The sequence below is a fragment of the Vidua chalybeata genome, chromosome 9 (assembly GCF_026979565.1).
Source record: "Vidua chalybeata isolate OUT-0048 chromosome 9, bVidCha1 merged haplotype, whole genome shotgun sequence".
Classification (NCBI taxonomy): Eukaryota; Metazoa; Chordata; class Aves; order Passeriformes; family Viduidae; genus Vidua; species Vidua chalybeata.
Window position 1 is genome coordinate 28,528,538 of NC_071538.1, and position 25,830 is coordinate 28,554,367.

Below are 25,830 nucleotides of genomic sequence, written 5' to 3' on the forward strand. Positions count from 1 at the left end.
AAAAAATCACCCAGATTTATTGAGCGTAGGTTGTGTAAGATGATGCAGAATAGGCAGCCCCTGCTCTGAGCATGCTGGGAAGATGGACTGAGGGGACCATTTCCCAGGGACATGCTTGGGAGCACATGGAGCATGTTGCTCCCTGACCAGCCCCTCTTCCCTCCCCATGCACGCAGGGCAGGGCAGTACCCCAGAAAAAGAGACCAAACCATTCCCTGGACATGGCTGCACAACAGTGTTGGTGCTGGGGGTGAGAGGCAGACATGGGCAGGAGGCCATGGCACGGGGAGAGAGATGGAGACACGGACTGAGAGAGAGAAAAGAGTGATGCAGAGCTGTAGGCAGGCGGGACACGAGGGCTGTCTCGCTGCAAGGTCTTGGGCACTTAGCCAGAGGCGTTGATGTAGAGCTGGCTCTTGAGGATGTAGTCAATGACGGGCTGGCAGAGGTAATCCACGACGTGTCCATCCCCGTGCTGCAGGGCCAGTCTGGGGGCATGGGGAGAGAGAAAGGTGTCAGAGCCCACTTGGGTGGGTCAGGTGCCCCTGCAAATGGAGAGACTGGCTGGGGGCACCCTGCTTCCCACTCTGTAGTGAGAGAAGCCCTGCTTCACCCACCTGCTTTTGGTGGAGCTGACAACTGACATGGGGTGATTTGAGTCATCCTTCACCACCAGGATGTTGTTCTGCAGGGGAAAGAGGAAAACGGGAGTGAAGGAATGGCTTGAAAGCAGGTATCTGCCACTCCAGCCTCCCCACCCTGATGTGTGGTGATCCACTGCTCATCCCCTCCATCAGCTGAGAGCACCTGACCCTGAGATGCTTTGTGTCCCATGACAGAAGTGTCCCCCAGACGAAGAGAGACTGTGAGCCCTCTCGCAGCCTTCCCTGGCCACACGTGCACCCACTCACTCACTTTGTACTTGCGGAGTATGGAGGAGTGGTTCATGATCCGCTCGGGGTCTGCTCCGTCCCGGGGCACCACCACGATCCCAAATTCCCCGACGATCACCTCCATCTGGGAGCAACACAAAGTGTGGAGAGCTTTATAGCCGCCCCACACAAAACCTGCCATTGTCTGCCGGCCCCACCCTGCCCCGTGAAAGCTGGACCATGGTCTGGAGGGAGATGGTGAGTGACTTTGAGGCTATGTCAACAGCCTTTGGCAGAAATATGGAATTATGCAGCCAAGTGGTCGGCAGTAGATCAAATAAAAGGCACAGGGTTAAATCCTATTAGTGGATGTTGAGGTCAGGCTTTGAGGAGAACTTGTGGCAGAAGGAGGTGACAGCAGAAGAGGTTGCCCAAGGTGAATGAGTTTGCTGCCTTGCTGGAAGGGTTCGTGAGCAGGCTGGATGTATTGGTCCTGACAGAGGTCTGGGAGGATTGTTCTTCCAAGCTTGTTTGGCCAAATTTGCTGCTGTATGGGGACCACTCATAGTGCTCACACCTATCTCAGATGAGACAAATCAGGCTCATCCAAAAGAGCTTTGGGTCAGCAAATTCAGGCAGCAGGAGTCTGTGTGGAGGTGCTGCTGCAGAATGCATCTTCTGCCTGTGCTTTGATGTAATTGCTGCATCCTTTTTGCTGGGCTCAAGGCTTGGCTCGTTTCAGTTTTTCCAGCCCTTCAAAGGAGATGCCTGCTGCCTAAATGCTTTAAAAAGTTAAGGATTGAAGACGTGGGAACTGATTTTTTGAAGGCTGAGAAGTTCAAGGAGGGAGGTTTGTGTTGACTGACTGATTTCAGGGCGGAGCTGGGGGAGCCCTCATAGCCAGCATGGCTCCAACCAGGAGCAGCTGGTGGGTCAGCAGCCCGGCCCCTCTCCAGGGCTGGTGTTTTCCCATGAAAATATGTCTTCTTCCAGCAAGGACCAACAGTGAAAGATGTTGATTTGGCTCTAAATATGTTCAGTTCCTAACATCTGGACCTCTCCTGTAAATACTTTATTTCCTACCTGCATACCTCACTCTGCTGGGATTGGTATCTACTTAATACTGGCTCCTTCTAAGGGACAAGGAGTGGGAGGGCAGCCTTGGGGTGGGTTTACTCTCCACCCCAGGTGACATCCTCTGCATTAACAGTGAACAGGGCTTGGGACCATGGAAGCCCTGTGGAAATGTGTAGGGGAGATGACAGCCAGGGTTGGGATGGAGGAGGCAGTGGAGATGGTGGGCACAGCTCCTGTCATCCCAAGGGACTTGGAGGCTCCCAGGAGCACTGGCTGTGGGAAGCAGAGGAGGAGGAGAATGGAGGGGTGCCCGGCAGTGGTGACTCACATCTGCCTCATTCCAGAGGCCAGGAATACAGAAGGACTCCAGTAGGTCACTGCCACAGAGCAGCAAGATGCGAAGCTCTGGAAAAGAGAGAAGCCCAGAGGTAAGAACACAGGGGGCTGAGAAGGACACCCCACCCCTGCCCTCCCCCCCCCAACTCTGAGGGTTGGCTTTACAGCTCAGCAAGAAAATTGTGCTGTGGGAAGGAGTTTTCTGCTCTGACAGGCCCATAAAGATGAATTTATTTGCACAACTGCCCTATAAAAGCCATAAACCCCCCCCCACCCCCCCAAGGGGTGAGAAGAGGTGGCTACATGGGAAAATGCCTCACTATTTGCCATTCCCAGGTGGCCAAAGCCTTAAGGCTCAGCATGGTGCAAGTGCTAGGATGGCTGTAGTTGCAGGCTGTGTGTGTGAAAAGGGTCTCAAAACCACCAGCAAACTCCCCATGCAGACCTCTGGGTGATGTTGATGGGGCTAAAACCCCTAAAAGTCTTTAGAGCAAGGGGCACCATGGCTGGTCAGGCAGCCAAAATCTCTCCTGCTGCTGTGTGAGGCTCTGCAGGGCTGCAGGCATGGGGTGACACCACCATGGGAGGCCAAGTTTGATGGCACTTGAGGGGACTCTCAGGACAGGGTGCCATGGCAGGTCTGTGCCAGTGCTGGGAGCTGTGTCCTCATTGCACTCCCTTATTTCATGCTGTTATCTCTCAATGGGACTAGGCTCAGCCCAGTTAGAGCTGTTTCTGTTGTATTCCTGAGCCCCAGTAGCTGGCACCAAGGTGAGATGATCCTGTGTGTGCCAGAGCTGTCATGCAGATGCTCCCAAGCCATGCAGCGCTCGCCCAGAGGAGTGGGAGCAATGTGGAGAGGGGCTGTGTACTCACCGATCTCCTCATATCTCATCACTGTCCCCAGGTTGGCATTTTCATCTGAGAAAGGGCAGCAAAAGAGAGGGGCTAGTGCCCAGCTTCGAAGAGGGGTTGGGTGGAAGGGTGGGGAGTGGGTCTCTAGAGGTGATGCTGACCCTTTCCTCTACATACCCACAAAGGTGAAGCGCTCCATGGGCGGGCGAACACAGCAAATCCGGCTCAGGCTTTCTCCCACCTTCCCCAAGATCTTTGCTAAAGGGGAAGAAGGAAAATTAATGGGAGAGAGGCTGTGCAATTAACCCATCCATGCACTTCAGCCACCTTGATTCTGCAAAATGTTCCTGTGTCTGGGTGTGCAACTACTCCCAGGTCTCCCAACACCTCCTCTCATGGTCTTAACTCCCAAGAGTGCTCCACTGTCCCATAAAGGGACCAGCTAGGCAGCTAGAATCATGAAGAAAAATCATAAGATATCCATTTTAATGGGATTTAAGTAATGTTCCCTCTTCTCAGCTAATACCTTTATGGTGCACATCCCTCTGTCTTGTAGGGAATCCCACTACATTATCTCTCCTGCCACTTCATCCCTTGGTACCAGGTAGCCTTTCCTTTTGTTGGTCTCACTGCCTAGACATCATCCAGCTGAAGTCCACGGTGATTTCACAGCCATTTTTAGCTGTTTTTTGGCTTCTGCCCTTGCTGTGCTGGATGCTGACTCCTGCATCACACCCCTGCCCCACCCCGGACTTGGTGCACCAAGACTGATGAGACACCTGTCCAAAAATAAGGTGATGGAGCACTGTTCTGATATTCGGCAGCCCTGGCTGGGAGGTAGGATGTAAGTAGCCATCCCTCTCTTCCCTACGCTGCTGCCACCTACCCGCGGTGGGCTTGCTGGAGACGCTGTTGTTGTTCTGGTAGATGCTCTGCGAGGACTCGTTCTGGGGCTGGCCGATCACAGGGGTGATGGAGGGTGTGTTGACGTTGGAGAGGATGCAGCCAGTCACTCTCTGCAGTCAGGGAGGGATGCAGTTGGAACAGTGTCTTCACCCCAGCACCCTTGCAAAACCTTTCTGAACTTGTAACAAGCCTCTACACCCCTGGTTCAAGGTTTGTGACAGGTACATCCCAGCACACTTTAGGGTCTCCAGTCCCATCTGACCTCACCAAATGGGCCTGGGGCTATCAGGACCCTGTGGATAATGACTCATGTTTAAGGTGGTATCAACTTTTTTGTGTGGGTTAGCAAGGAGCATTCATGTCCTCTCCTCCACCCATCCCTACAGGAAAAGGAAGGTATCACCTGCAACTACCTGGCTTCAGCACCACAGTCCCTGGATGCACTGGACATCCTGCTGGGCTGGCTAATGCTACTCCTGCGCCTCCTGTCTGAGCTGTCCATGAGCTTGTACAATGCTCTTTCATCCATTTCCTGTCTTTGGTTTTCTTCCTGTATCTGAGTGAACCAGCAGCTCTGCTACCCCTGTCACCCAAGGGCAGTCACCTTCCTACTTGGCTTTCAGGACTGCCTGGAACTTTTCCTCCTGGGGCTGTTCTCCCTGGGGACTTCCCAGATGCGGAATTTTCCTGTCAAATCTCTCTGTCAGGTTCATACAGTAGTTCTGGCTCAGCTGGTGAGCAGGGAGACCCCTCCACACCTCCCTCCCTCAGGGAGGAGGAAGCAGGGCATCACTAATGATGTGCTTTATGCCCACCCCTGCTTTGAGTCTGCCTGAAGCCCTGCTGCCCTCCTGGTGTTGCTGGGTCCAGGATGGCTGCTGGCTCCAGCTGGAGGGCCCCATTTCCTTCTGCCATCAGGGCCAAGACCTCAAAGCAGCTGTGACAAGGTCTCACCCCTTTGAGGTCAGGATCTCACTGTGTTCCTGCAGGTCTTCTCACTGTCAGTCTCTGATGCACTTCTTGCTGTCAGTCTCTGATGTGTTTTGATTGTTGATGGCCATGAGCTGGTGGAAGAGCACCCCCACCCCTGCACTCTCCCCATGCCCTCACCCTGATGCACCCATGGTGTAGGGGCTGCCTCACCTTCATCAGGTCACGGTGGTGCTCCAGCACACTGCAGGTGGTCTGCCAGGTGTCCTGGTAGCATTCCCAGGGGTCCACCCTGCCAGAAGCGCAGCAAAGCAACAGTGTCGCTTATGGCCACTGCCTGGGCCTCCTGCCCATGCCACCTCCTCCCCACTGGGCTGGCCAGCAGTGCCATGAGCAGCCATCATCGATCCCTCAGCCCTGGCATAGACCATGTCCTTCCTCCAGCCCTTCTCCATAGTGAGCCCTAACAGCTCTGGAGACCCGAATGTGAGCCTGGTCATCTTTCCATGCTTGGCACCCAACCAACCAGCTTTTTTTTTGCCTTGGATGTGACTGTATGTGTCATAAACCTCTTTCTGAGGGCAGCCCAAGATGCTTCTGGTGTCACTTCAACCACCAGATGCCACATGGCAGCGCTGGGAAGGCGGAAGCTGCAGGCTGGTGCTACATGTGTGGACAGGGGAGGTGCCACAGCACAAGGCTGGAGTGAGCCAAGTGACTTTGGGTATCACCCAGACACCACAAGCTCAGTGAGGGGCTTGAATGGCTCCCTGAGTCCTGAGGCCTCCCTTGAAGGGAGGTGTAACCCTCCTCGTCTGTTCTCTGCTGGACTGGGAGGGGAGGGTCTTTGATTTTTAGTCAAGCTTGGGCTGGGAGAAAATTCATGCTGGAGCTCTACCAGCTGGTGGCATCTCCACTTTGCATGCAGGACTTTGTCCCCACGGTGCAGGGAAGGGGCAGGGGCTGCTGGTGCCATGGCAGGTGCCAGCTGTGCCACCCACCTGATCCAGTCGGAGGACTGCACGGCCAGCTGGCACATGGTCAAGCGGTGCCGGCTAGAGACTAGCCCCTGCACAAGGAGGTGAAGGAAGAACAGTTATGAAGCCTTATGCTTTGGCCAGCCTGGGCTTGAAAACCTTTCTGGGCAGAACATCAGGCTCACTCATGTGAGACAGGCCAGAAGGATTCCTTCCTGCCCACAGAAGTTTATTTAAGCTCCTGTTTGCTGGAGGGGAGGAGTCTCTGTTGGGCTCAACCCTGGCTATATGCTTGGGTGGTGGTATTTGCTCAGCACTACCACTCCCAGACCTGTGCTCCAACTGGGCCAACCTGAGGGGGTGGTTTCTTGATGAAATTCCTCCAGCTTTCAGGAGACAAGTGAGCTCGCTACTCCTTATTTGACAAGTGCTTCTAAATGTCACTCATTTGCATAATTTTGATATCCTCCCTCAAACTGCCCCCCCTCCCCAATTTGCTTTGAAATAATTCAAACTTAAAAAAACCCCACCAACCTCCACTTAAGGCATCACCACCACTACTGTTTTGGATGGGAATGTTTCTCTTTGCTGTCTAGTACTTTGGCTAATTTTAGTGTCTCACTGCAATTTTTATCTAAACAGTTTCATCCTCTCCCTTCTCTCTGAGACTTTCCCAAGGTCAGGAGCTGCCCCTGGCAGAAGACGGCCATGAAGGGGCCACAGGTCAGGTAGTGCTGCCCAGTGCTCAGCCCTAATTCTGGAGATGCCATCTCCCACGGGAGGCAGAAAGGAAATGGGGCCGACGCACCGTTTTCCCATAGGAGTCGTGCACGGGCGAGACGATGCCGCCAATGACGATGAAGCGTCCGGTCTTGTGCAGGTAATCCCGGGCTCGCTCTGGAGGGGGGACAAGGAAAAGGGTGGAGGGAGATTTAGCAGGACCCACTGAGCCCTGCAATGCCATGGCAGCCACCAGCCATGGCCAGCCAGTCTCTCCACAGCTGCACAGCTGTTACACCCCTCCCTGGCCTGTGTCAGCACCATGTGCCACCCATGTCCCAACTATGCTAAGAGATGTTCGGTTTCAGGCTCGTATTTCCTAAAGGTGGCATTTGAGGATAAAAATGCTGGTGACAAATTGCCAAACGCACCTGGTCTCCTGCATATCTACCCCAGCTATTGAGACAATAGCAAAGGAAAAGAAGATAAGGAAGGTAAGAGCAAAAAGGCAGATAAGATTGATGAGGCATTAGAAAGTTAATTTTTTTCTTCAAGATCTATAAAATATTTTGGATTTGCAAATAAAAGGAGCATTTCTGAAATGGAGGTGGTGATTTCAGGATCCATCAGCCATCCCAAGATATCACTGTGCATCACATCCTTCAGACACTGAACTCGGTGTCTGGCACTGCCCTGGGGGATGATGAGAGGTCCTTCCTGAAGGGTGGGTGTTCCCAGTGGGGCAGTGGCTGCCACATCCCTGGAAGTGTCCAAGGCCAGGTTAGGTGGGGCTTAAAGCAACCTGGGTTAGTGGAACATGTCCCTGTCCATGGCAGGGGCTGGAACGGGGTGAGCTTTAAGGTCCCTTTCAACCCAAACCATTCCAGGATTCTAAGTCACTTGGGCAAAATTTTTTTCCGATAATGTTGAAATTTCTGCTAGGGAATATTATTCAGTTACTGTCAGTTAAAAGTAAATTAAGGAAATATAATTGCTATGGACCTTATTTCCTCCTCGAGGGCATTGAGCAGCCTCAGGCCTCTGTGACAGCCTGTGGGAAATTTGCCAGCCTTAATATAGCCTCTTCCTCAGACTCACCTGAAATCCTCACTCTGGCTGCCTTCCCAGCTCTTGTGCCTTGGACACACCAGCCTCCAGAGAGGGCAAAGTGGGCTTAAATTATTTGATAGGTGCAAGGGAGTAAAATTTGATTGCCTGAGTTGGATGCACCAAAATTATCCTTCCTGCCCTCAAAATCCCATGAGAGCACATGCAGCAAAACACAGTATGCTTGGGTTTGGTTTTTTTGGGAGGAAGAAGTGAAGATTGATGGATCAGCATTTACCTTTTTATCATAATGCAAATTAAAATGCAAATTAAAAAAAAAAAAAGGAAATTCCCTAACAAAAAAGATAATGTTGCATTTTAAATTAACACATCTTTTCATTATTTCCTGATTTGCCCTGACTCGATTTTCCTTGCCAAAAGATTAAAAACACTGATCTGTCCATCTTCATGTATGACCCCTTTATAAAGTTCATCTTTCAGAGGAGCTGAACTCTTTGTATGCAAACTCTGCTTCAAGCTCTCAAGGGTGACTGATGGTATTAATTTGCCTTGAGTTCTTGTTGGCAAAAGCCAAAGGTTTTTCCTGGCTACCAATATCTCAAGGTCTATATTTAAACAGCCTGGCACCATCTCCACATCTTCAGGCAATGTGACCCATGCTGCTGGCATGTCATCTCAGCTCCAGCTTCCAGCTTACACCAAATATCCACCACCACCTTCTGCCTTAACAAAACATTTCTTCTGCAGAAAACTGGCACAGGATGCCCAGAGAAGTTTTGGATACCTCATCCTTGGAAGTGTCCAAGGCCAGGCAGGCTGGGGCTTGGAGCAACCTGCTCTACTGAAAGGTGTCACTGACCGTGGCATGGATCTGAGAGGTTGTTGATGGCCTTGCAGCACTCAGGGAGGGCTCTGCTGCTGCAGGAGAGGGCTGCTGCTGCTGTATTGCCATCAAAACTGCTCATTTGGGTTTTAACTTGCACAGTCTTTAGAGACACCTGTAAAAATGAGGCTGCTTTCTGAGTTGGGATCTGCATTTCCAAGACCTTATTGTCTACCTCAGAAGCACCTCATATAATTTAAATATGCATGGAAACAGGAACACATTTATTGACAATTAGATCCCTGCAAGGGAAGTAATTGGACAAATGTGGGCTAAGAAGCAGCAGTACGGTGTAGGGAATGGGAAGACCTGCCTTCTGGCTCTGTCTTGCCCACAACTTGCAGAAGACACTTTCACATCCCAAACTGGTCTGTTCTCACTTGGTTTTGGGGCAGAGCACGTTGTTTGCTTGCAGGGCTGTGTCCTGTAGGAAACTCTGCAGACTCGCTTGTTCATACAACTGTCAGCTAAGCCAGTCCTTCACAGCTATCCACTTTAAAAAAAAAAAGCCTTTGAAAAGATTGCATTTTCTTAAATAAAATCCTGTTTGGAGAGGAGCTGTGTCAATGGTAGGGCTGGCGTGGTGACAGGAGCAGATGCCCTAACTGCTGGGATGGTGGCAGGGAGCACTGTGGCTTCAGGATGGCACAAGAAAGACTCAGAGGTGCTGTAGCATGTCCAGAGAAGGGAACAGCTGGGGAAGGGTCTGGAGCACCAGGAGTGGCTGAGAGAGCTGGGTGGGGGCTCAACCTGGAGAAAAGAAGGCTCAAGGGGGACCTTCTGCCTCTCCACAATTCCCTGGTGGTGGAGCCAGGTGAGGGTCAGGTTCTGCTCCCAGGGAACAAGGAACAGGACAAGAGGAAATGGGTTTAGATGGGATATTGGGGAAAAAAATCTTCATGTAAATGGTTGTTAAGCCCTGGCACAGCTGCCCAGGGCAGTGGTGGAGTCCTCACCCCTGGAGGGATTTAAAAGCCATGTGGAGATGGCACCTGGGGACATGGGTTAGTGGTGGCCTTGGCAGTGCTGAGTTAAGAGCTGTACTTGGTCTAAAGGGTATTTTCCAACCTAGATGATCCATGATTTTGTGATTCTAAAATTGCAGTGTTAGTTTGCAGCATATGCGTGTGCCCTCACTGCAGTCATGCTGCTGTGTTAAAATAAAACTTATAAAATAAAAATAAAGCTTATTTTTATTTTTTTACAGTTTGAATCTCCTTAGACTGATGCACCATTCAGTGGCTAAATGGAGAGGGCAATAGGCCATGGTAGCTAAGCCTGTCCTAACATGTTAGTTCATCAGGCCTTGAGTCCTCCCCTCTGCACAAGGCTAGGCAAAACTGCTATATTTCTTATAAGAAGCCTCAGGGATGTTGGTGGCTCATGGCCCACCCTGGGCTGAGGGTGCAGTGCCTCCTGCCATGGTGTGTGTGCCCCTGGCACAAGCTGGAGGAGTGGATCCCATCAGCAGTCATTGCTCTGGGTTTCTGGAAACAGGAGGCTGGATTTCATGGGTCATTGCTTCAAATGCTGTGGCTGCTTTGATCTTGCAGTGCTTGCTCCAAGCCCTCAAGTCCATGTTCTCAGAAAAGACCTTTTTCTTTCACAAAATTTGTTACGCCTTTCTTGCAAAATATGCTGCTTGTGGGGATCAGGTTCGTGGTCTCCTTGTAGACATAGCTAGTGCCAAAGACACTGCAGTAGCCAATTCTCTTCTCAGCTGTATTCCTTATGGTCAGCTGTCTGCAACTCCCAACCTTCCTTCCCTGCTTGTGCAAAGATTTTTGCCTGGAGAAAAGTAGATTTTGGCTTGAAGAGTCCTAAGTCTTTGGCCTCTCAATTCCACTTCTCTGACAATTAGTTGGGTGTCTGGCCCATTTGTTGTCCTTGAGCTCAGCCTTCTCTCACAGCTTCCCATCCCTTTCCCAGCCCATTTCTTGCCTGTTGAATACCTGTGATGTCCAGAGATTACACCAGACCACAGAAAACCCCCTCCAGTATTTTCATTTTCTATGAGCACTTTACATCCTGCCACAGCAATGCAAGGATGTCAGCTTGTAAATGAACAGCTCATTCCTTTTCTGGAGTAAATAGTCCATAATGCTTCAGGCAGCCTTGATGGCTTTTAAACATTGTTGACATAAATAAACTCGGGGCGATGGCTCTGCCAAGACATGCATTAGCCCCCTGGCAGCCTACTTGTGGGATGGGAAGCTTTCAGCCATGGCTCTGTGCCTGGCAGCTGCTGGATGACCACAGCCTTGCTGTGTTGGGGAGGGAAGGGACAGGGGTGACACCTGGACCCATCCCAGGCACTGGTGACACTTTCCTGCTTTCCCAGACCAGCTTTGCTTGCCTGCCCTGCAAGTGCACTTCAAGTATTTTCATCTCTGCTCCTTTCCTGAGAAATGATGATAGGGAAAGACCAATCAGAGGATATGCTCCAGGGCTACAAAACTGAAAAGTGATGGTTTTGTCCAGTTTGAATGAAAAAAATAGCATCCCACTTCCCCAGTAGGAAATCAGTCCTTATTTAAGAGATGTTTCTTTTTGGAGGTTCTCACTGAGTATATTTAATCACAATGTTTGGGCTCCTCTGGCAGTGCCCCATCACCTAAACTGATGTTACTGAAATCAAATATTCCTCATGTTCAATTTTTCAGGGTGTAATTTCAAATTGTATTTGCTTTGCCTTTGTACCTGCACCCCTAAGATTTCCTTTTTTCTATGTTTTTTTTTTTTTTTCTTACAGAGTAAAGCCACAGGCCAGCTCTGATTTATGCCCTTCCCCCACAGGGGATTGAAGCTGCAGCTTGCTCACACTGTGCCAGCTCTCTGAAAACACACACGAGGTAGTAGGGAGGCAAGAAAGCTCTGCACAGCCTTCATTGCACAGCCCTGAGAGTTGGGACTGAGAAGTTGCACAGCTACAGGTGATGGAGAAGGCAAAACCATTTCCCAAGTGTCTCATTTTTATTTTGAGCAATTTGGCCTCTGACAGCCTTGGACAGGAGGTGGGACATGGCCATTAAAATCCCTTCTTCTGCAGGAGAGTGACCCAGATATGCCAGCACACTTTGTTTTATTCTCAAGCTAGCAGCACTTGCAGGACTTAAATGGTGCTTCCAGAGCTCAGTGTGGGCAAGGAGCCAGCAGTTACTCTCAGTCTAATTGAATGATGTGTATGTATATAGATATAGATAGATATTATTAAAAAAAAAAAAAAAAAACCAAAAAAAAAAAAAAAAACCCAAAAAAACCACCTCTGCATGCCAAATCAGGGATGTTTTCATTAGAGGTGTCCTTCTCTCAGAGCCCAGTTCTCCTGCCTACCCCAGAGCCTTGTTCTGGGTCCCAACCAGTGTCTTCACCCACTGTCAGATCTTGGTTAGAACTGGGGAAACTATTGGTATCTCCAAACTATTGACATCTCCCTTCCCTGGGCTCCCAAAAGAGACATTTCTACTAGAGCAAGCCCTGGCTGCTCTTCAAGAGAGGTCCCTCCTTTGGGAAGAAGCAGGGGACTGATTCTTCACTGTGGGGTTGGCCCTTCCCAAGGCAAGCCTGGGGAGATCCTAGTGTCCCACTGACCCAAATAACCTGTCCTGCCTCGTGCTTAGTGCCTCTTAGATAATTTCAGTCAGATTCTCAGGAGACTTCTAGTTGGTAGAAAAATCCCATTAAGCCCCCTAATGATTTTTTAAAAGATTTTAATCTCTGAGCTAATTGCTCTGTTATACTTTCTCCCACTCCATTAGTCCATAGCTGTACTCAGGCACTGTGGAAATAACAAATATGGGAAGGGCTTTGTAGGTACACAGTGTGTGGCAACTGGGAGTGGGGCTGTGGCTGAGCCTCATCCCCAGTGGGTTCAGCTGTGAGAAGCAGGTGAGCAGCACTGACAGCAATGAGCCATGGAGTGCCCAGGGGCACTGACCAACCACCAAAGGGAACAGAGGCACACAGGTGCAATGTGTGAACATGAGGGGATAAAAGGCTGGGCTAAAGGACAAGAAGGGCAGAGGCTTGCAGCTTTCTGAAGTGGTGTGGTGTTGCTGTGTGTGGGTTGCAGCTTTCTGAAATTGTATGATAATACGCTGTGGCTGTGCTTCTGGTGTTGCTGTACATTAGTTTTATTAGCTTTTCATAAGCACAAAAAAAGCACTGGCCATCAAATGCCTCAAGATTTGTGGTGGAAGTGGAGGCTGTGAAAGGCCCTGAGAGGTGATGCTGCAAGACCTGACCCTGCCAGCCCACCCAGGTCCCCATCAGTGTCCAACTCAGAGCCACACAAGTGATGATTAATGAGACTCATGGTATCACCATCTGTTGACCACTCCTGGCTTCAAGCAGAAGGGTGAAACTAGGTGTTTAAAACAAACCAACAAACTAACTAAAAATAATACAAGTAGGAGACTGAGTCATAGTAAGCTGACCTAGAAATAGGAGAGCATTTCCTGGAGACCCAAGTAGATGGGGCCTGGGCAGGGACCTGGCTGGTCCCAGAGAATCTGGGTTTCCTCTATGAAGCTGTAGATAACTATTTGACATAGTTGAAAGTGAAGACATCCTATTTTCCCTCTTTTATTAGAAGTGAAGTATTGCAAGGATCAGTGGGTCTGAGAAGTTACACAGGAGTCCAGGAAGAAGAGCTCTCAGGTTTAGAACTTGAAAAGGAGCATCTGAGGAAAAGCATGGCAGAGCAACCCAGGCTAAGATGCTTTTCCCTCCTGTAGCTGCTACTCCTGCTGCTATGGAGTGGGAGGGGGCAGGCAATGCCCATCAGGTGAGCAACATAAGAAGAACTACAAGGAGCTGTTTCTTGACTTGAAGTGCCACCAGCTCCTCCAGGCAGGGACTGAACCTACTTTTCTGTGATCAGCACAGTGCTGCCACTCTCTCCAGTTCTACAGAGAAGCAATATAACTTATTGCTTGGAGATCTCCACTCTGGTATCACAGGGAGAGCAGGAATGTTCTCATCGCCATGCTGGATCTCACCTGAGGTGTGGGCAGGTGAGTGGGTGGACATGTTAAATACCTCCACGAGGTGTTCAACACCCAGGGCTACTATCTGGGTATCTTAGAGGTCTTTGGGGCTAAAGAGGTAAGGGGAAGCATCTGATGAGGTAAAAGCAACTCTTAGATAGTTGGATGGGGCTTGGAGCAACCTGGTCTTGGGAATGGTGTTGTAACAAGATGATCTTTAAGGTCTCTTCCAAACCATTCAGTGATTCTAAAAATGGGTGAAGAAGAGGCCTTCACCTAAAGAAGGTTTTTTGAACTGTCTTCTGCAGGACAGCAATGAAACAACTTGCTTAGAAGCCCTTGAAGAAGGATTAAGCATTTCTAGGTAAGATGATTTTTTGTATGTGTGGTATTGAAGTGGAAAGTGAAAGGTCATGTACCTTTCCCTGTCTGGTGCATCAGCTGTCACCCCTCCCAGCAAAAGGCAAGGTTTTCAGTATTCTGCCATGGTTTTATATGCCATTTTAGTCAAAATGTGGATAGAACATATAAAATAGGACAGGCACCTTCATGTACTTCCCTGGAGAGGTCCCAGTCCCCCTCTCACTCAGGGAAATTGGTGTCACACAGTGCCTTTAAAAAAATGAAGGGGAAATAAAACCCCAACAGATTTTCACACTTGTTTTCCAGTGCCCTAATTTCCCTGTGGAAGCACTCTGTTTGTTTTCATTTCCAAGCTGTTGTAGCACATCAAAGGCAGTGCTTTTTACGTTCTGGCATGTGTGGTGCTGCTCCTTCAGGCTGACACGTGGCAAGATCACAATCCTACCGGGAGCAGAGGATTTATGGTTCTCAATTCCCCATGTAGCAGGGACGAGGAGCCTTTGTCCAGCAGCTCTTTGCTGGTCTTGGGCTGCCTCCACATGGAGCTGACCCGTGTCTGACCCACAGCTTGCCTTTGCTGGCAAAGTATCTGAAGATGCTGACCTTGTCTGGGACCTGTGTTAGCTGAACCAGGACTGTGCAGGCAGAAAACATCCCACCTACAGAGAGGCAGAAAGGCTGGGGGGATGCTGGTGAGGCTGTGGGGTGACAGAGCCATGGTAGGATTTCAGGCTCCAGGTGACACCAGAGGGATGTCACATTCCCATTACTGCAGCTGTGTAGCAGTGAAACCCTGTCTCTTTGCAGACCCATTCCCAAGACCCCATTTTCCCCAAGCAGAAACATCAACCATGTTTTTGCACAAAGCAAAGGTGCCAGAAGCATAGTTACATGTTTAAGCATCCCCAACCTGGCTTGTCCTGGAAAAAGTGGATTTTCTGCTTTCCCTTGCCAACGAACCACAGAGAAACACCATCTCCTCAGGGAAGGCTTAAGCTCAATTAGGGGATGTTGGATTTTCAGTGAAAATAGAAACCTTTGTGTAGCAGGGGCTGTGCAAGTTCTTCCTTGCCTGGCTCGGAGATGAGTTCTCCACCTATCCCACGGGGATCGCCTGTGCCTCCTATTCCAGCCCTGAAACAGGCTTATATCAGTTAATCTTCTCCTGGGGTAAGCTCTACAGTGGCTTTTGAAAATGCATATTTCTGAAGAATCTGGGCTTTTCTGTTCCCAAATATTGATTTAGCAAATTTCTGCTGTTATGACCAAGATACATCCAGTGGCTCAGGCTTACTGAAGAAAATTAGTTGATGCTGAAAAGGGGGAAGAAAAAAGTGTTTCTGAGCCAGGTTGCCTTTTCCAGCAACAATAGTGTTTCAGTGGAATGAGAGCTTGTGCCTTGGCCCTGGTTTATTTTCAGGGTTGTGATGGGCACTATTGACTTTCTCCACGCAGGGCATCCGAAAATCTGTCCCTGCTTGGCTGGGTGCTGGTGGCATCATGGAAGTGCTTGGACTGAGGGATTATAAATACCAGAGAGGGTATGCTCATGTCAAAATCCAGAGGTGCCCTGGCTTTGTCTCTATCTTATGCTGATTATTCGGTCTTCAGAGGTTGTTGGGTCTTCCCAGAGCTGCCCTGCACTCCCTGGTCCCAGGTGGAGGTTGAAGTTTGGGTTAGGATTAAGGTTGGAGGTACTTGTGCTACATTTCAACACAGGTGGACTTCCTTGGCTCAGAGAACCTCTTGCAGACCTCCAGCCTTGCTGCCAGAAGGGATTTTGGAAGCCAAAGTGTGCAGAGGTCCATTTTGGGTCTGTTGCCACTCAGATGCACAAAGATCAGCACAGTCATGACCCACTCCTACCCCTGGCCCCCATCACTGGGGTAGCTGACCCAGAGCAGCCTGGCAGCAGAAGGATGTGGCTCCCCCCCTGCACCACTCAAGCAGTTAAATGAGCTGCCCAAGGTTACATGAGAGATGTGAGCTGCTGGTGTTTAGCATGCAGCTAATTGATACCCTTGACATTGCTCAGGCTGATGTTAAAAAGCATCAGAGAAGACAGTGCAGAAGGTGAGAGCATCACAGTGAGTGCAAATGGTTTTTAAATAGAAGCAGAGCCCCTGTTTCCTTCTTGAATGAGGTTGTAGGACTGGATTTCTCACTGCCAGGTTGTTTATAGTCGGTGGAAGTAGAAGAAGGTATGTGGCACATTTTGGGAGGTGGCATTATCACAGAGTCAATGTGATGTCTCAGAGACTGTAATAAATAGTGCTAAATATTTAAGAGCTTATAAATATTTTAAAAGAATCCCTGAATAGTTATTGATGGAGTTTAGTCTCGTGCTCAGGAAAACTCCTCACTCTGGGTCATGAAGAGGAGATGCTTGAGATGCAGGAAGCTGATGATAAAGGCTGTGAAAAATGAGTCTGTATGGGGTGCAGTGATAGAAATGTGACATCAACTGATATCAAACGATCCTCAGAAGAGCCACGGGTGCTGCAGTCCTGCCGGTGCTGCTTTGTCCCCCCAGCACAGCACCCAAGTATCTGCAGTTTCAGTGTGTTCGGGGCAAGTGCTGGGCGTGGAGGTGTGCCGGTGTCCCAGCCACCGCGGCACCAGGGCCGGGCTGCCGGGTGTCGCTGTCCCGCTGAGCCAGGGGCACTTGGCGCTAGGCACAGCTCACCTTCCCAGACCCCTTGTACCGAGGGGCGTTTCGGCTGTTTGCTGTGATTTCAGCGGCTCGGGTGTCAGTGGAAGCTCCTCCGCTGTGTTACAGAGGGATGAGCAGGGGTGCCGCAGCTCCCCGTGTCCGATACATCCCCCCGGGTGTTTTAAGTGAGCTCTGTCCCGGCTCTGCCCTGGTCAAGTCATCCCCACTGCGCTCTGCCGATGCTGCTGAGCTCCGCGGAGCCCGGGCGGAGCTCAGGCAGCCTCTCCGTGTCCGTCACGTCCTCCCAGAGCCCCATGACACCTCCCGCTCCATGGATCGATCCCTCCAGCCAACTACGCGTTCCGATGGCAGCCGAGGGTGGAATGGAACCACGAGGCAGCCTCACAGGGGCCCGCACTTCTTACTCATGCTGCAGACAGCAGAGCAAAGTCTCTCTCAACCTCCTGACAAGCTTTTGTTAGGTGGAGGGGGAAGGAATTTTGCTTCTGGACATTTGCCGATGTATTCTTATTTAAGCAAAGGGGAAAGGGTGAAGCTGTCATGCCGCTCAGGCATTTCTCCCAACTCTGTCCCAGGCAGCGACACTCTCATTAAACTGTTCTGCAGTTCAGTCATCTCAATCAAATAAGAAAAAGTGATTCTTGAAATTCAGGATATTAAGACAATATATCATTAGCAAAAGCCTCAGCTCCTGCCTCTTCATCCCTCTTTACTTAGAGACTCCATCCTTTCATCTCAAATCCCTTGCTATGGGATGCAGCAGCCCTCAGTGCTGCTCCTCCACAAGGATTGCAGTGGATAATCAAAGAGCAGCCTGCTGAGATTTTTAATTGCTCAAGTTTCTTAAGAACCAAGCAAGAGGGTTTTATGTTTAATAGAAGAGTCCTTTTTCATTGTTTTCCATCAGAGATGTTTTTCACCCAGCTGTTGGTTGGGATATTAACTCTCTTCAATAACAGATGCACACACAACTTAAGGAAAATTTAATTAAAAAGGAAAGAATAGTGGGGATTTGCTGACTTTCAGGATTCAGGCTATTTACTGGCAGTGTTTTTCTGTGCAAGTCCAGGTTCTGGGCACTTTTTTGAAATTAAGTAGGTGGGGAAACTCCATAGTTGAACAAGTTTAAAATATCTGAGGTACTAAAACTGCCTATCAGAAGGCCACATCAGAATGAATCTCTTCCTCACAAAGAAGCTGACCTGGAGCAACCCATCACCCTGTAAATCCACATGCAGGAGACGAGGCAGTATGGATACAGGCAGATGATACAGACTTGATTAGAATTCTCTATTTGCCATCAAGTGCTTCATAGTACCCAAAAACTAGCTGTAAAAAAGCCAAGTCAGATAATGTCCCATTTTTGGGGGGGATTACCCAACTTGCTGCCTCTGAGACCAGCTCTGAACATCCCCATGGAGCCCAGACTCTACATTGCTGGACTTGGTGGGCACTGTGCATCCAGAAGGGAGGAAGGAAGGCTGAAATCTTCCTCTGCAAGAGCAGGGATGCCTCAGTGAAGCTCTGCTACTTGCAGGCTGATAAGCAGAGGTGGAAAGGGGAATTGAGGGGTCATCAAATCCCTGGAGATAAAGCTGTTCTTAGAGCTGGGCATAAATAGAGCTGGGCTGTTCTTAGAGCTGGGAAATAAAACTGTGGTCGATGAGCAAGGCTTTGTGAATGAAGCCAGAAATTTGCACACGAAAAGAATGGATTGTGAAGAACTTCAGAACTTTAAAAAGGCAAGAGAAAAAAAAGTCTAAAGTGCCAAAATGGGGAATGTGGGCAATTCCAGAGGGGCCTTTTCTTCAATTGAAGAAAAATGAATTAAAGAAAATAGAGGGGGAAAAAATCAGTATCAAAAAAACCATTGATCAACCAGATACCATTTCACTCCACCAAAACCCTCATCTCAGTTTGAAGAAATCATCAGAACAATCCTCCAATTCCCACATATCCACAGGATAGTACAAGCCCTTTCCACTTCAGAACCTACAAAGAAACTACTCTCATCACCTTCCTTCCAAATCTAGCTATTTTTTGGCTCTGTCTCCAACTCTGAAACACCATGACAGAGAACTTGGAGTCTCTGACCTCGTCTGGTGATGCCTTTAATCCCATTATTTTACCTAAGACCATCTTCCAACTGAACTATATTTTTTTGATTGAAAAATTTGCTTTCTACCTTGCTCTACAGAGCTGCATTTTGGTTTTCATGCTCTGGATACAGTTGTATTAGGGCTCTCTGAGCTGGGGCCACATGAGGAAGTGATTTAATTGTCAAAGCAAGCACAAGCTCATTGTCTGGCAGAGTGCCAGCATGGGCTGTGGCATGTTAGGAGAGCTGCATGGATTAGGTTTTGCTTTTGACGTTGGTGCCTTGGCTTTTGTCCTTTGAGTGGCATTGCTTGCATGGAAAGGGAGAAGGAGGCAAACTGAGGAGGCCAGGATGGAGAAGATGCTCTTTAGACAGCAGATCCCACTGCTGGGTGTCCGTGCCACTCAGCATGTCCCAGTGCTTTTGCTGAGACCCAAAGCCAGCGCGGGGATGTCTCAGAGGTTCCCCTCCTGAGCTGGCTGCAGGGCAGGAGGGATAAGCAGCAGCCCGTGCTCTGTGCTCCTCTGAGTGGCAGCTAGAAATGAAAGTGAACATCCTGGGGTTTGGTGTGTGCTGGCTGAGGTGAGCAGCTGGGCTCCCTGCATCCAGCAGTGGTGGGGGTTTCATGTGGCTTTAACGCAGGACTTTGTTCTGAATCTTATTTTTCTTCAATTATTAAGACTTTCTGATTTGGCTCTGCTTTTTCCTCTCCATACCTCCTTAGGCTATAAATGGAGTTTAATTTTGGATTAAAGGTCACCAATGTTTGTGTCAAGCTTTGGAAACAACCTTTGCCCTCTCTGTCCTTCTGTCTTTTCTCCCCACCACAGTAAAATCCCAAACTTTTTCTCATAGCCACAAAATGCTAGAAAATACAACTGAAATTTGTGATTCAGAACACCTCTTAAAGTGCAGCTGATACCACAAATAACTTGGAGTGTTTTTAAGGACTATGTGGGTGTTTGTCTCAACCCCTTGGTAGGGATGGCTGTACATGACTGTGTCTCACCTACTTTTTTGTTATACATTATATATCTTAGGCCAAGTATTAATTAATATGTATTATGTTCATTTTTGATACACAGACATGATTCAGCCTCATTTGGGGAGCCCCAGTGATCCAGAATTTTAACTGGCAGATGAAGCAGGGAGCTCTGTTGCAGCAAGTTCAGCTCCTCACAAGGTTCAGTGGTGGGATGCAGTTGCAGATTTGGTGTTGTAAGAAGAATCCTGGCTTTCTGGAATCCCAGTGATGAGTCTTAAATTCATATGACTGATGGAAAGAATAACTCAATGGAAATTTTTCCCCCACTAGAAGAGACTTCCACATAATTAACTAATCTCTTATTCAGGCAAAAATCCTATGGGAAAAGGTTGAGTTTTGGTCTGAATAAAACATGGTAAAATCCACACTGAGAAAAATGATGGTTGACATACAATAGTGTGTTTACAGTGACATACTTGAGCAAATATTGTACTTCCTTTTGGCTTAATTAGTGCCGTATGTTAAAGAGATAAATTGTCTTTCACTAGGCTAAGCAAAAAAAATCCTCCTATTAGGTTCTCAAAGCCCAAGTATTTGTCTGAATGATGAAGACAACATTTTTGCCCAAATTCAGCTGTTTGAAATGCATCATTTACAGGATAGAGCACTGTTTTGGTTGGACTCTATAGTGCAGAGCTAGAAGAGTAACACAGACTTTGGTTGAGATTCCTATGGCTTTACAGGATTACACTTTTTCTGGGGAGAAGTATTCCTCAAACAAAAATGATGATGGATTTAAAAGCTGAATTCTGTGCCCTTTCCTCATGGAAGTCTCATTTGTCCCTATCAGGTATCTCAAGTATTGTATTCCAGGAGCTCTACAGATGCATGCATAGCAAATTTCCACATCAAAACACCCTATTTGAGCTAAAACCTGTTTTCCTGAAAGATTTCTGAGTATTCATTTGCGGCCTTCATGTGACAGAGAATCCACCAGGTACCCAGGTACTTTCTCATATTACTTGATTAAGGTCACTCAAACCCACACAACAGATTTTGTTGTGGTTTGAAGTGGTTGAGTGATCCACTCTTGGCATCTCACCCGTACTTATTCTGCTGAGCAAAGTTGCCCACTTTAATCACATATCACATATCCCTCCCCCAAGCAGATCAGGATACCCCTTAACATATTTAAGGATGGATCTAGACTGAGCCTCCCCAGTCTCCTGCCACAAAGCCTGGCTTCCAAAACTAATGTAATTCTTCTCACTGTTCCTCAGAGAAGGGTTTTGCTAATGCTGCACATGAAAATAGTACAACCTTTCTTTTTCTGCTTGATATTCCCCTGCTCATATGTACAAGGATCACATTTGCTGCTTTATTTACAGCACCACACAGAGTTTGCATTCAGTGGGCTGTGCACAATCCCCCCTCAGTCCTTGACACCACCACTGTTTGGCAGAAGACATTTGCCTTTTGTTTATATTTGACATGTGTTCTTCCTCGCTGGCCATATGACTTTGCTGTTGAACAAGCTCTTTTTATCAAACAACCAGAATCAGGCAGCACAACTGACTCATTACCAGCAGGAATTGCTATTCTGCCCACTTTGGGCTCACGGACACTTTTTACCATCAGGGATTATATATTTTCTTTCACGTCTTTGATAAAGATACTGAAGAGTACTGAGCAAAAAGAAAATCTTACTGCGAGTCTATGAGAACATGCACTGCATACTAATATCTCACTGATCCTTATTTTCTAAAATACATTTTGTTACTTCTTGTTAGTCCATTGAATAAGGGCCACATGGATATCTTTAGTGTTACTTAATCAAAATAAGACTAAATGTGAATTACAGAAATCTTTTTCATCAGTGGTTGCTTCCATCAACCAAGTCTTTGTAATTTAATTTAATAATTGTTTTTATTTTTAAATAGTTCCTCTTGATTCTTGTTGTCAATTTCTTTTTTGCTTAGGGGATAAGATTTTTTTGTTGTTGTTGTTGTTTTAATTTCAAGCATATTGGTGTCCAGGCCTACATTTTGCTGGCACTTACAAAATGGAATAACAATGTGATCCTTTGCATCTAGAAAACCATCATTTTCTAACCTGAGGTGCAGCTCATTATGTTCTACAAAAACAAGGTCTGATGCAGAAATACTCCAAGCTGATTTCAACTATTTTTATATAGTTTATATATTTAGAAACTTATATACAGCTTTTAGAAACCCCAGGGATACTTCTCCACTGGTAGCACACAACCTTCAGTATCTGCTTCCCAGTCTTGAATCTCCTAGCAGACATAAAGGATGAATCCTGTCCAAGGTGGTCTGCAGTGGACACTTCACCCTCCCAGGACTCCTCCCCAGTCAAGCGAGCCACTGTTTGCATTGAGATTTCCAGGCATTTTGAGCTTTACTATCTATGGCATGTCAGACTGCCTTTGATGGAGACTGCCCTTCCTCTCTCCCTCCTTCCCTCCCTCTTGTCTTGCCAGGCTGTAGCAGTGATTCCAGCATCCCCATCATCTGTATCATCACAGGGATGCTCGGTAATATCCATCATCTCACACCAACGTTTCCCGTTCCTTCCACCTAGTATCAGTCTAATGGTTGAGTACTCCAATATCTCCATTAAGTGCCTGTATTTTTGTTGACTTTTGTACCTGGCTGTGGTTGCTTGGTTCTATCTCCTCCCTGGTCAGAGGAAATGGAAGTGCTGCAGCGGCTGCAGTCTCACAGACCGGAGGACGAATAGCGGCGGACAAACGGCGCCAGGACCGACCCCGGGGGCTGCGGGGGCGGGAGCGTGAGAATGTGAGTGCAGAGAGGGGAACCCGGCCATCCGAGGGGGACAGCCCCAAAGGGCTGGGGACAGCTGCCAGGGATGGGGAACAGGTTCGGGAGCCCCCGGCGGTCCCCGCCCGCGGCGCCTTCAGCACCACCGGCCGCGGACAGCGCCCGGCGCCGCCGCCGTCCCCGGGAGCGGAGCTGCGCCTCCAAACGCGCCCCGAACCCCGCAACGCGCCCATCCCAGCCCGGGGTGCAGCCCCAGGCGCTCTCCCAGGCCTCCCCCAACCCCCCGCCTCCCCCGGCCCGCCCCGCCGCCGCGGACACTGACCGAACATCTGGATGTGCCCCTTGGTGATGGGGTTGAAGCTGCCGCAGGCCAGCAGGATAACGTGGGTCTTGGTGGTCTCGGTCATGGTGCGGCCCTGCCCGGCCCCGCCGCGGTCTGTGGCTCGGTGCGGCTGCGGGAGGGAGGAGGGCGGAGGGATGGAGCGGGGCCGGGCGGGAGCGGGGGCGGCGCCGCGGCTGCGGGAGCCGGGCCGGGGCCGCCCCTCGCCAGCACGGCCCGGGGCGCGCCCCCCGCGGGGTCCTGCACACGCGTGTGTGCGTGTACACTCATGGGCACACCCCACGGGCACACATCCATCCCCGCGGCGTGGAGAGGGGCACACGCCCCGGCACAGATGCGCCCATGCACACACACAGAGATGGGCACACATCCGCGTCCGCTCTATGTGCACTCACACTCACAGAGGCGCAGCAGGGACACGCCGGCATCCCCAGGACTGAGGAGATGTAACGGGAGGTTTAGCCTGCGGATGAGGAGGCTAAGGGTGACCTTATCACGCCCTACAACTCCCTGAAAGGAGGCTGTAACCAGGTGGGAGGGTCAGTATTTTCTCCAGGCAACCAGCGACAGGCAAGGAGGCATAGTCCTAGGCCGACAGACATCAGGAGGAATTTCTTCACCAAAAGGGTGATTAGACATTGGAATGGGCTGCCCAGAGAGGTAGTGGAGTCACTGTCCCTGGAAGTGTTTAAGGAAAGGCTGGATGTGGCACTTAATGCCATGACGTAGCTGACAAGGTGATAATCAGTCATAGATTGGACTTGATGACCTCAGAGGTCTTTTCCAGCCCTAACTGATTCTGTGATCTGCACAACTCGGTGCTCATGAGCAGCTACATGTGTTCCCCCTGCTGCTTAGGTGGTCCCAGCCTGGGACCTGCATAAATCTCTGAGCTGCTCCAGCCCCAGCACACCATTGCTACAGCACCCTTTTCTGGGGTTCTACAAGGAAAATAACTTGTGGGGCTTCAGCTTCACCCAACACATCCACTTCATTGCCTGAAAGAGACCAACATTAAATAGATGCTATACATTCACCAAAAACCAGTCTTTACTGCAAGGTAAACTAGTAGCAGATTACCCAACTGTCTAATTCTCTAAATGTCTCATTTTAAGGACTGCAGCATTGCTGTTCTCCACTAAAGAAGCTCCTTGCCCTGAGCAAGGCCCAGCAGAGCCCTCTCTGCCTACAGCCACTAAGAAGAGCTGCATGCAGCTGCCTTCAGCCCCTTCCCAAAGGCTGTCTTGGCCTTATCTCTGGCTCCTATACACAGATTTTCCTCTTTGCAGGGAGTTTTTTGCCACCAGTAGGTCTCCCTTTCTACCTTCATCTGTCTTCCTCCACTGTACTTAAGAGGATGCTCCCCAAACGTTAATTTCTGCCTTCTCATGGCAGAGGCTTTTAGGCCTACTCACAGCACTGTGCTATGTTTCTCCTTGTCCTGCTAAGATTAATTATTTACAGCCTTTTACTCAAAAACTTTTTTCCCTCTCAGCTCAGCCAGGTGCTGGGATACTCATTAGCTTGGAGTGATATGATGGAGCAAGACCACTAGGGAATGAACCCAAGATGATGCTGAATCTGTTTGTTCAGGGAAACCTTAAATCCTTGTTGTGGAGGCCCTGGCTGCACTCACAGTCTCAGGAGCACACACTGATAGCAAGGGGTGATCTGTCTCACTCTGGGGTTATATTTCTATCCTGATTTTTATTTCAGACTAAGCTGAAGCTGGTGTTGAGGAAGAGAGATGCTGAGAAAGGTGGTGTGCTCTGCGCCTTGGTCCCTGCTCTGTCTTCTTACTGGCTCTGTATGGACATATGATGATTCAATGGGATTAGATTTTGGGGTTGTGTTGGGCATTTTCATCTGCTGCTCCTCCAAGCTTACCCTGAAAAGGAGAGACTCATGACATTAGGAAAAAGAAGTGTCTCTGCAGTTTACCACTGGTACTGTGCACAGCATAACTCTGCCTTTAAAATCACAGGTCTTGCCAGCAGGGAAATGAGGGCTCCTCTCCTGCACATTCCTACTAAGGATGGTGTCCTACCCCCTTCCCTTGGAGGTGGTACAACTTCCCTGATATGAAATATGGGGATGTGCCCTTTATGAGAAAATTCTTCACTGATTCCTTTTATACAGAAGAGGCTGAAGTTGAGGTGAGACAGCTGAATTTTTTGTTAATCCTGACCCCATTCCCTGGTAATTTTGCATAGGAAATTTTGCAGGGGAGCATGTTTTCCCTTCTGTAGCTTATACAACCTGCAGCTGTAGGAGCATCAAGTGCTGCTGTTGCAGAAGGCACGAGTGGACAAAACTGTTGGTGGTTAAGTTCTCCTACTGCCTGGTGATGCCAAACACATCCCACTGGTCCTGACAGCTCCTGCCATGCAGCTGAATCTCTGCCTGCTTTGTTTCACACCAGGGCTTGACCTTAAACACCAGTGAAAGATGAAGATCACCTGTCCAGATGCAGGTTACACACTGCCTGGCCATGGTGAGGATGAGGTCTGGGCAGCCCTGTCTGTAGCTCTTCCCTGGCTTTCCTGCTGCCTGCTGGATGGTGAGTGATGTGGTGAATCAGCTGTCACTTAGCAACGCAGCCGGCTGGGAGCAGTGGCAGGTTTTGGTGTGGGAGCGATGCCTGCAAGGCTGTGCTGTGGTTATTTCACCTTCTTCCCTCTCAGTGTTTTCCAACTCAGCATGTATTTTCTTTTACTTGCTGCTTTTCCTGGACATGTGGGTGCAGGTTTCTCATGGCTGAAGACAACAGCCTCAGCTGCAGGAGCCAGATGTTCCCTGCCAGGGATTGTTGTGCTGGAGCACCCCGAGAGCCCCAGCGGATTTGAGCTCCAACGCAGCCCATGGTGGCAAGCAGGACACAGAGAGGGCAGAAGGATGATTAGCTGGGGTTTATTCCCTGAGGAAGAAAACAGCGTGGAGAAACACAGGGAGCTCAT

At 49.2% G+C, this 25,830-nt stretch overlaps 1 protein-coding gene across 1 annotated transcript; it reads right to left on the reverse strand.

Annotated features, from left to right (window-relative positions):
• On the reverse strand, positions 1–25,826 carry NMNAT2 (nicotinamide nucleotide adenylyltransferase 2). The gene is made up of 12 exons (XM_053949945.1): positions 25,333–25,826; positions 22,856–22,985; positions 6,762–6,850; positions 5,978–6,045; positions 5,190–5,268; positions 4,027–4,156; positions 3,318–3,398; positions 3,162–3,206; positions 2,278–2,354; positions 916–1,017; positions 618–685; positions 1–488 (listed from the first exon to the last, which is right to left on the reverse strand). Exons 2-12 carry the CDS (start codon positions 22,938–22,940, stop codon positions 386–388), a joined length of 927 nt encoding a protein of 308 aa, XP_053805920.1. The 5' UTR covers positions 22,941–22,985; positions 25,333–25,826; the 3' UTR covers positions 1–385.
• Positions 25,827–25,830: the final 4 nt, after the last annotated feature.

Bases quoted from the DNA above. Each gene is read 5' to 3' on its own strand.
- NMNAT2 (XM_053949945.1), bottom strand. From the start codon at position 22,940: ATGACCGAGACCACCAAGACCCACGTTATCCTGCTGGCCTGCGGCAGC. The intron at 6,046-6,761 runs GTGCGTCGGCCC...CTCCTTGTGCAG, and splicing joins ACGACTCCTATGGGAAAACG to GGGCTAGTCTCTAGCCGGCA. The intron at 4,157-5,189 runs GTGAGGCAGCCC...CCCTGACTGCAG, and splicing joins ACCACCGTGACCTGATGAAG to AGAGTGACTGGCTGCATCCT.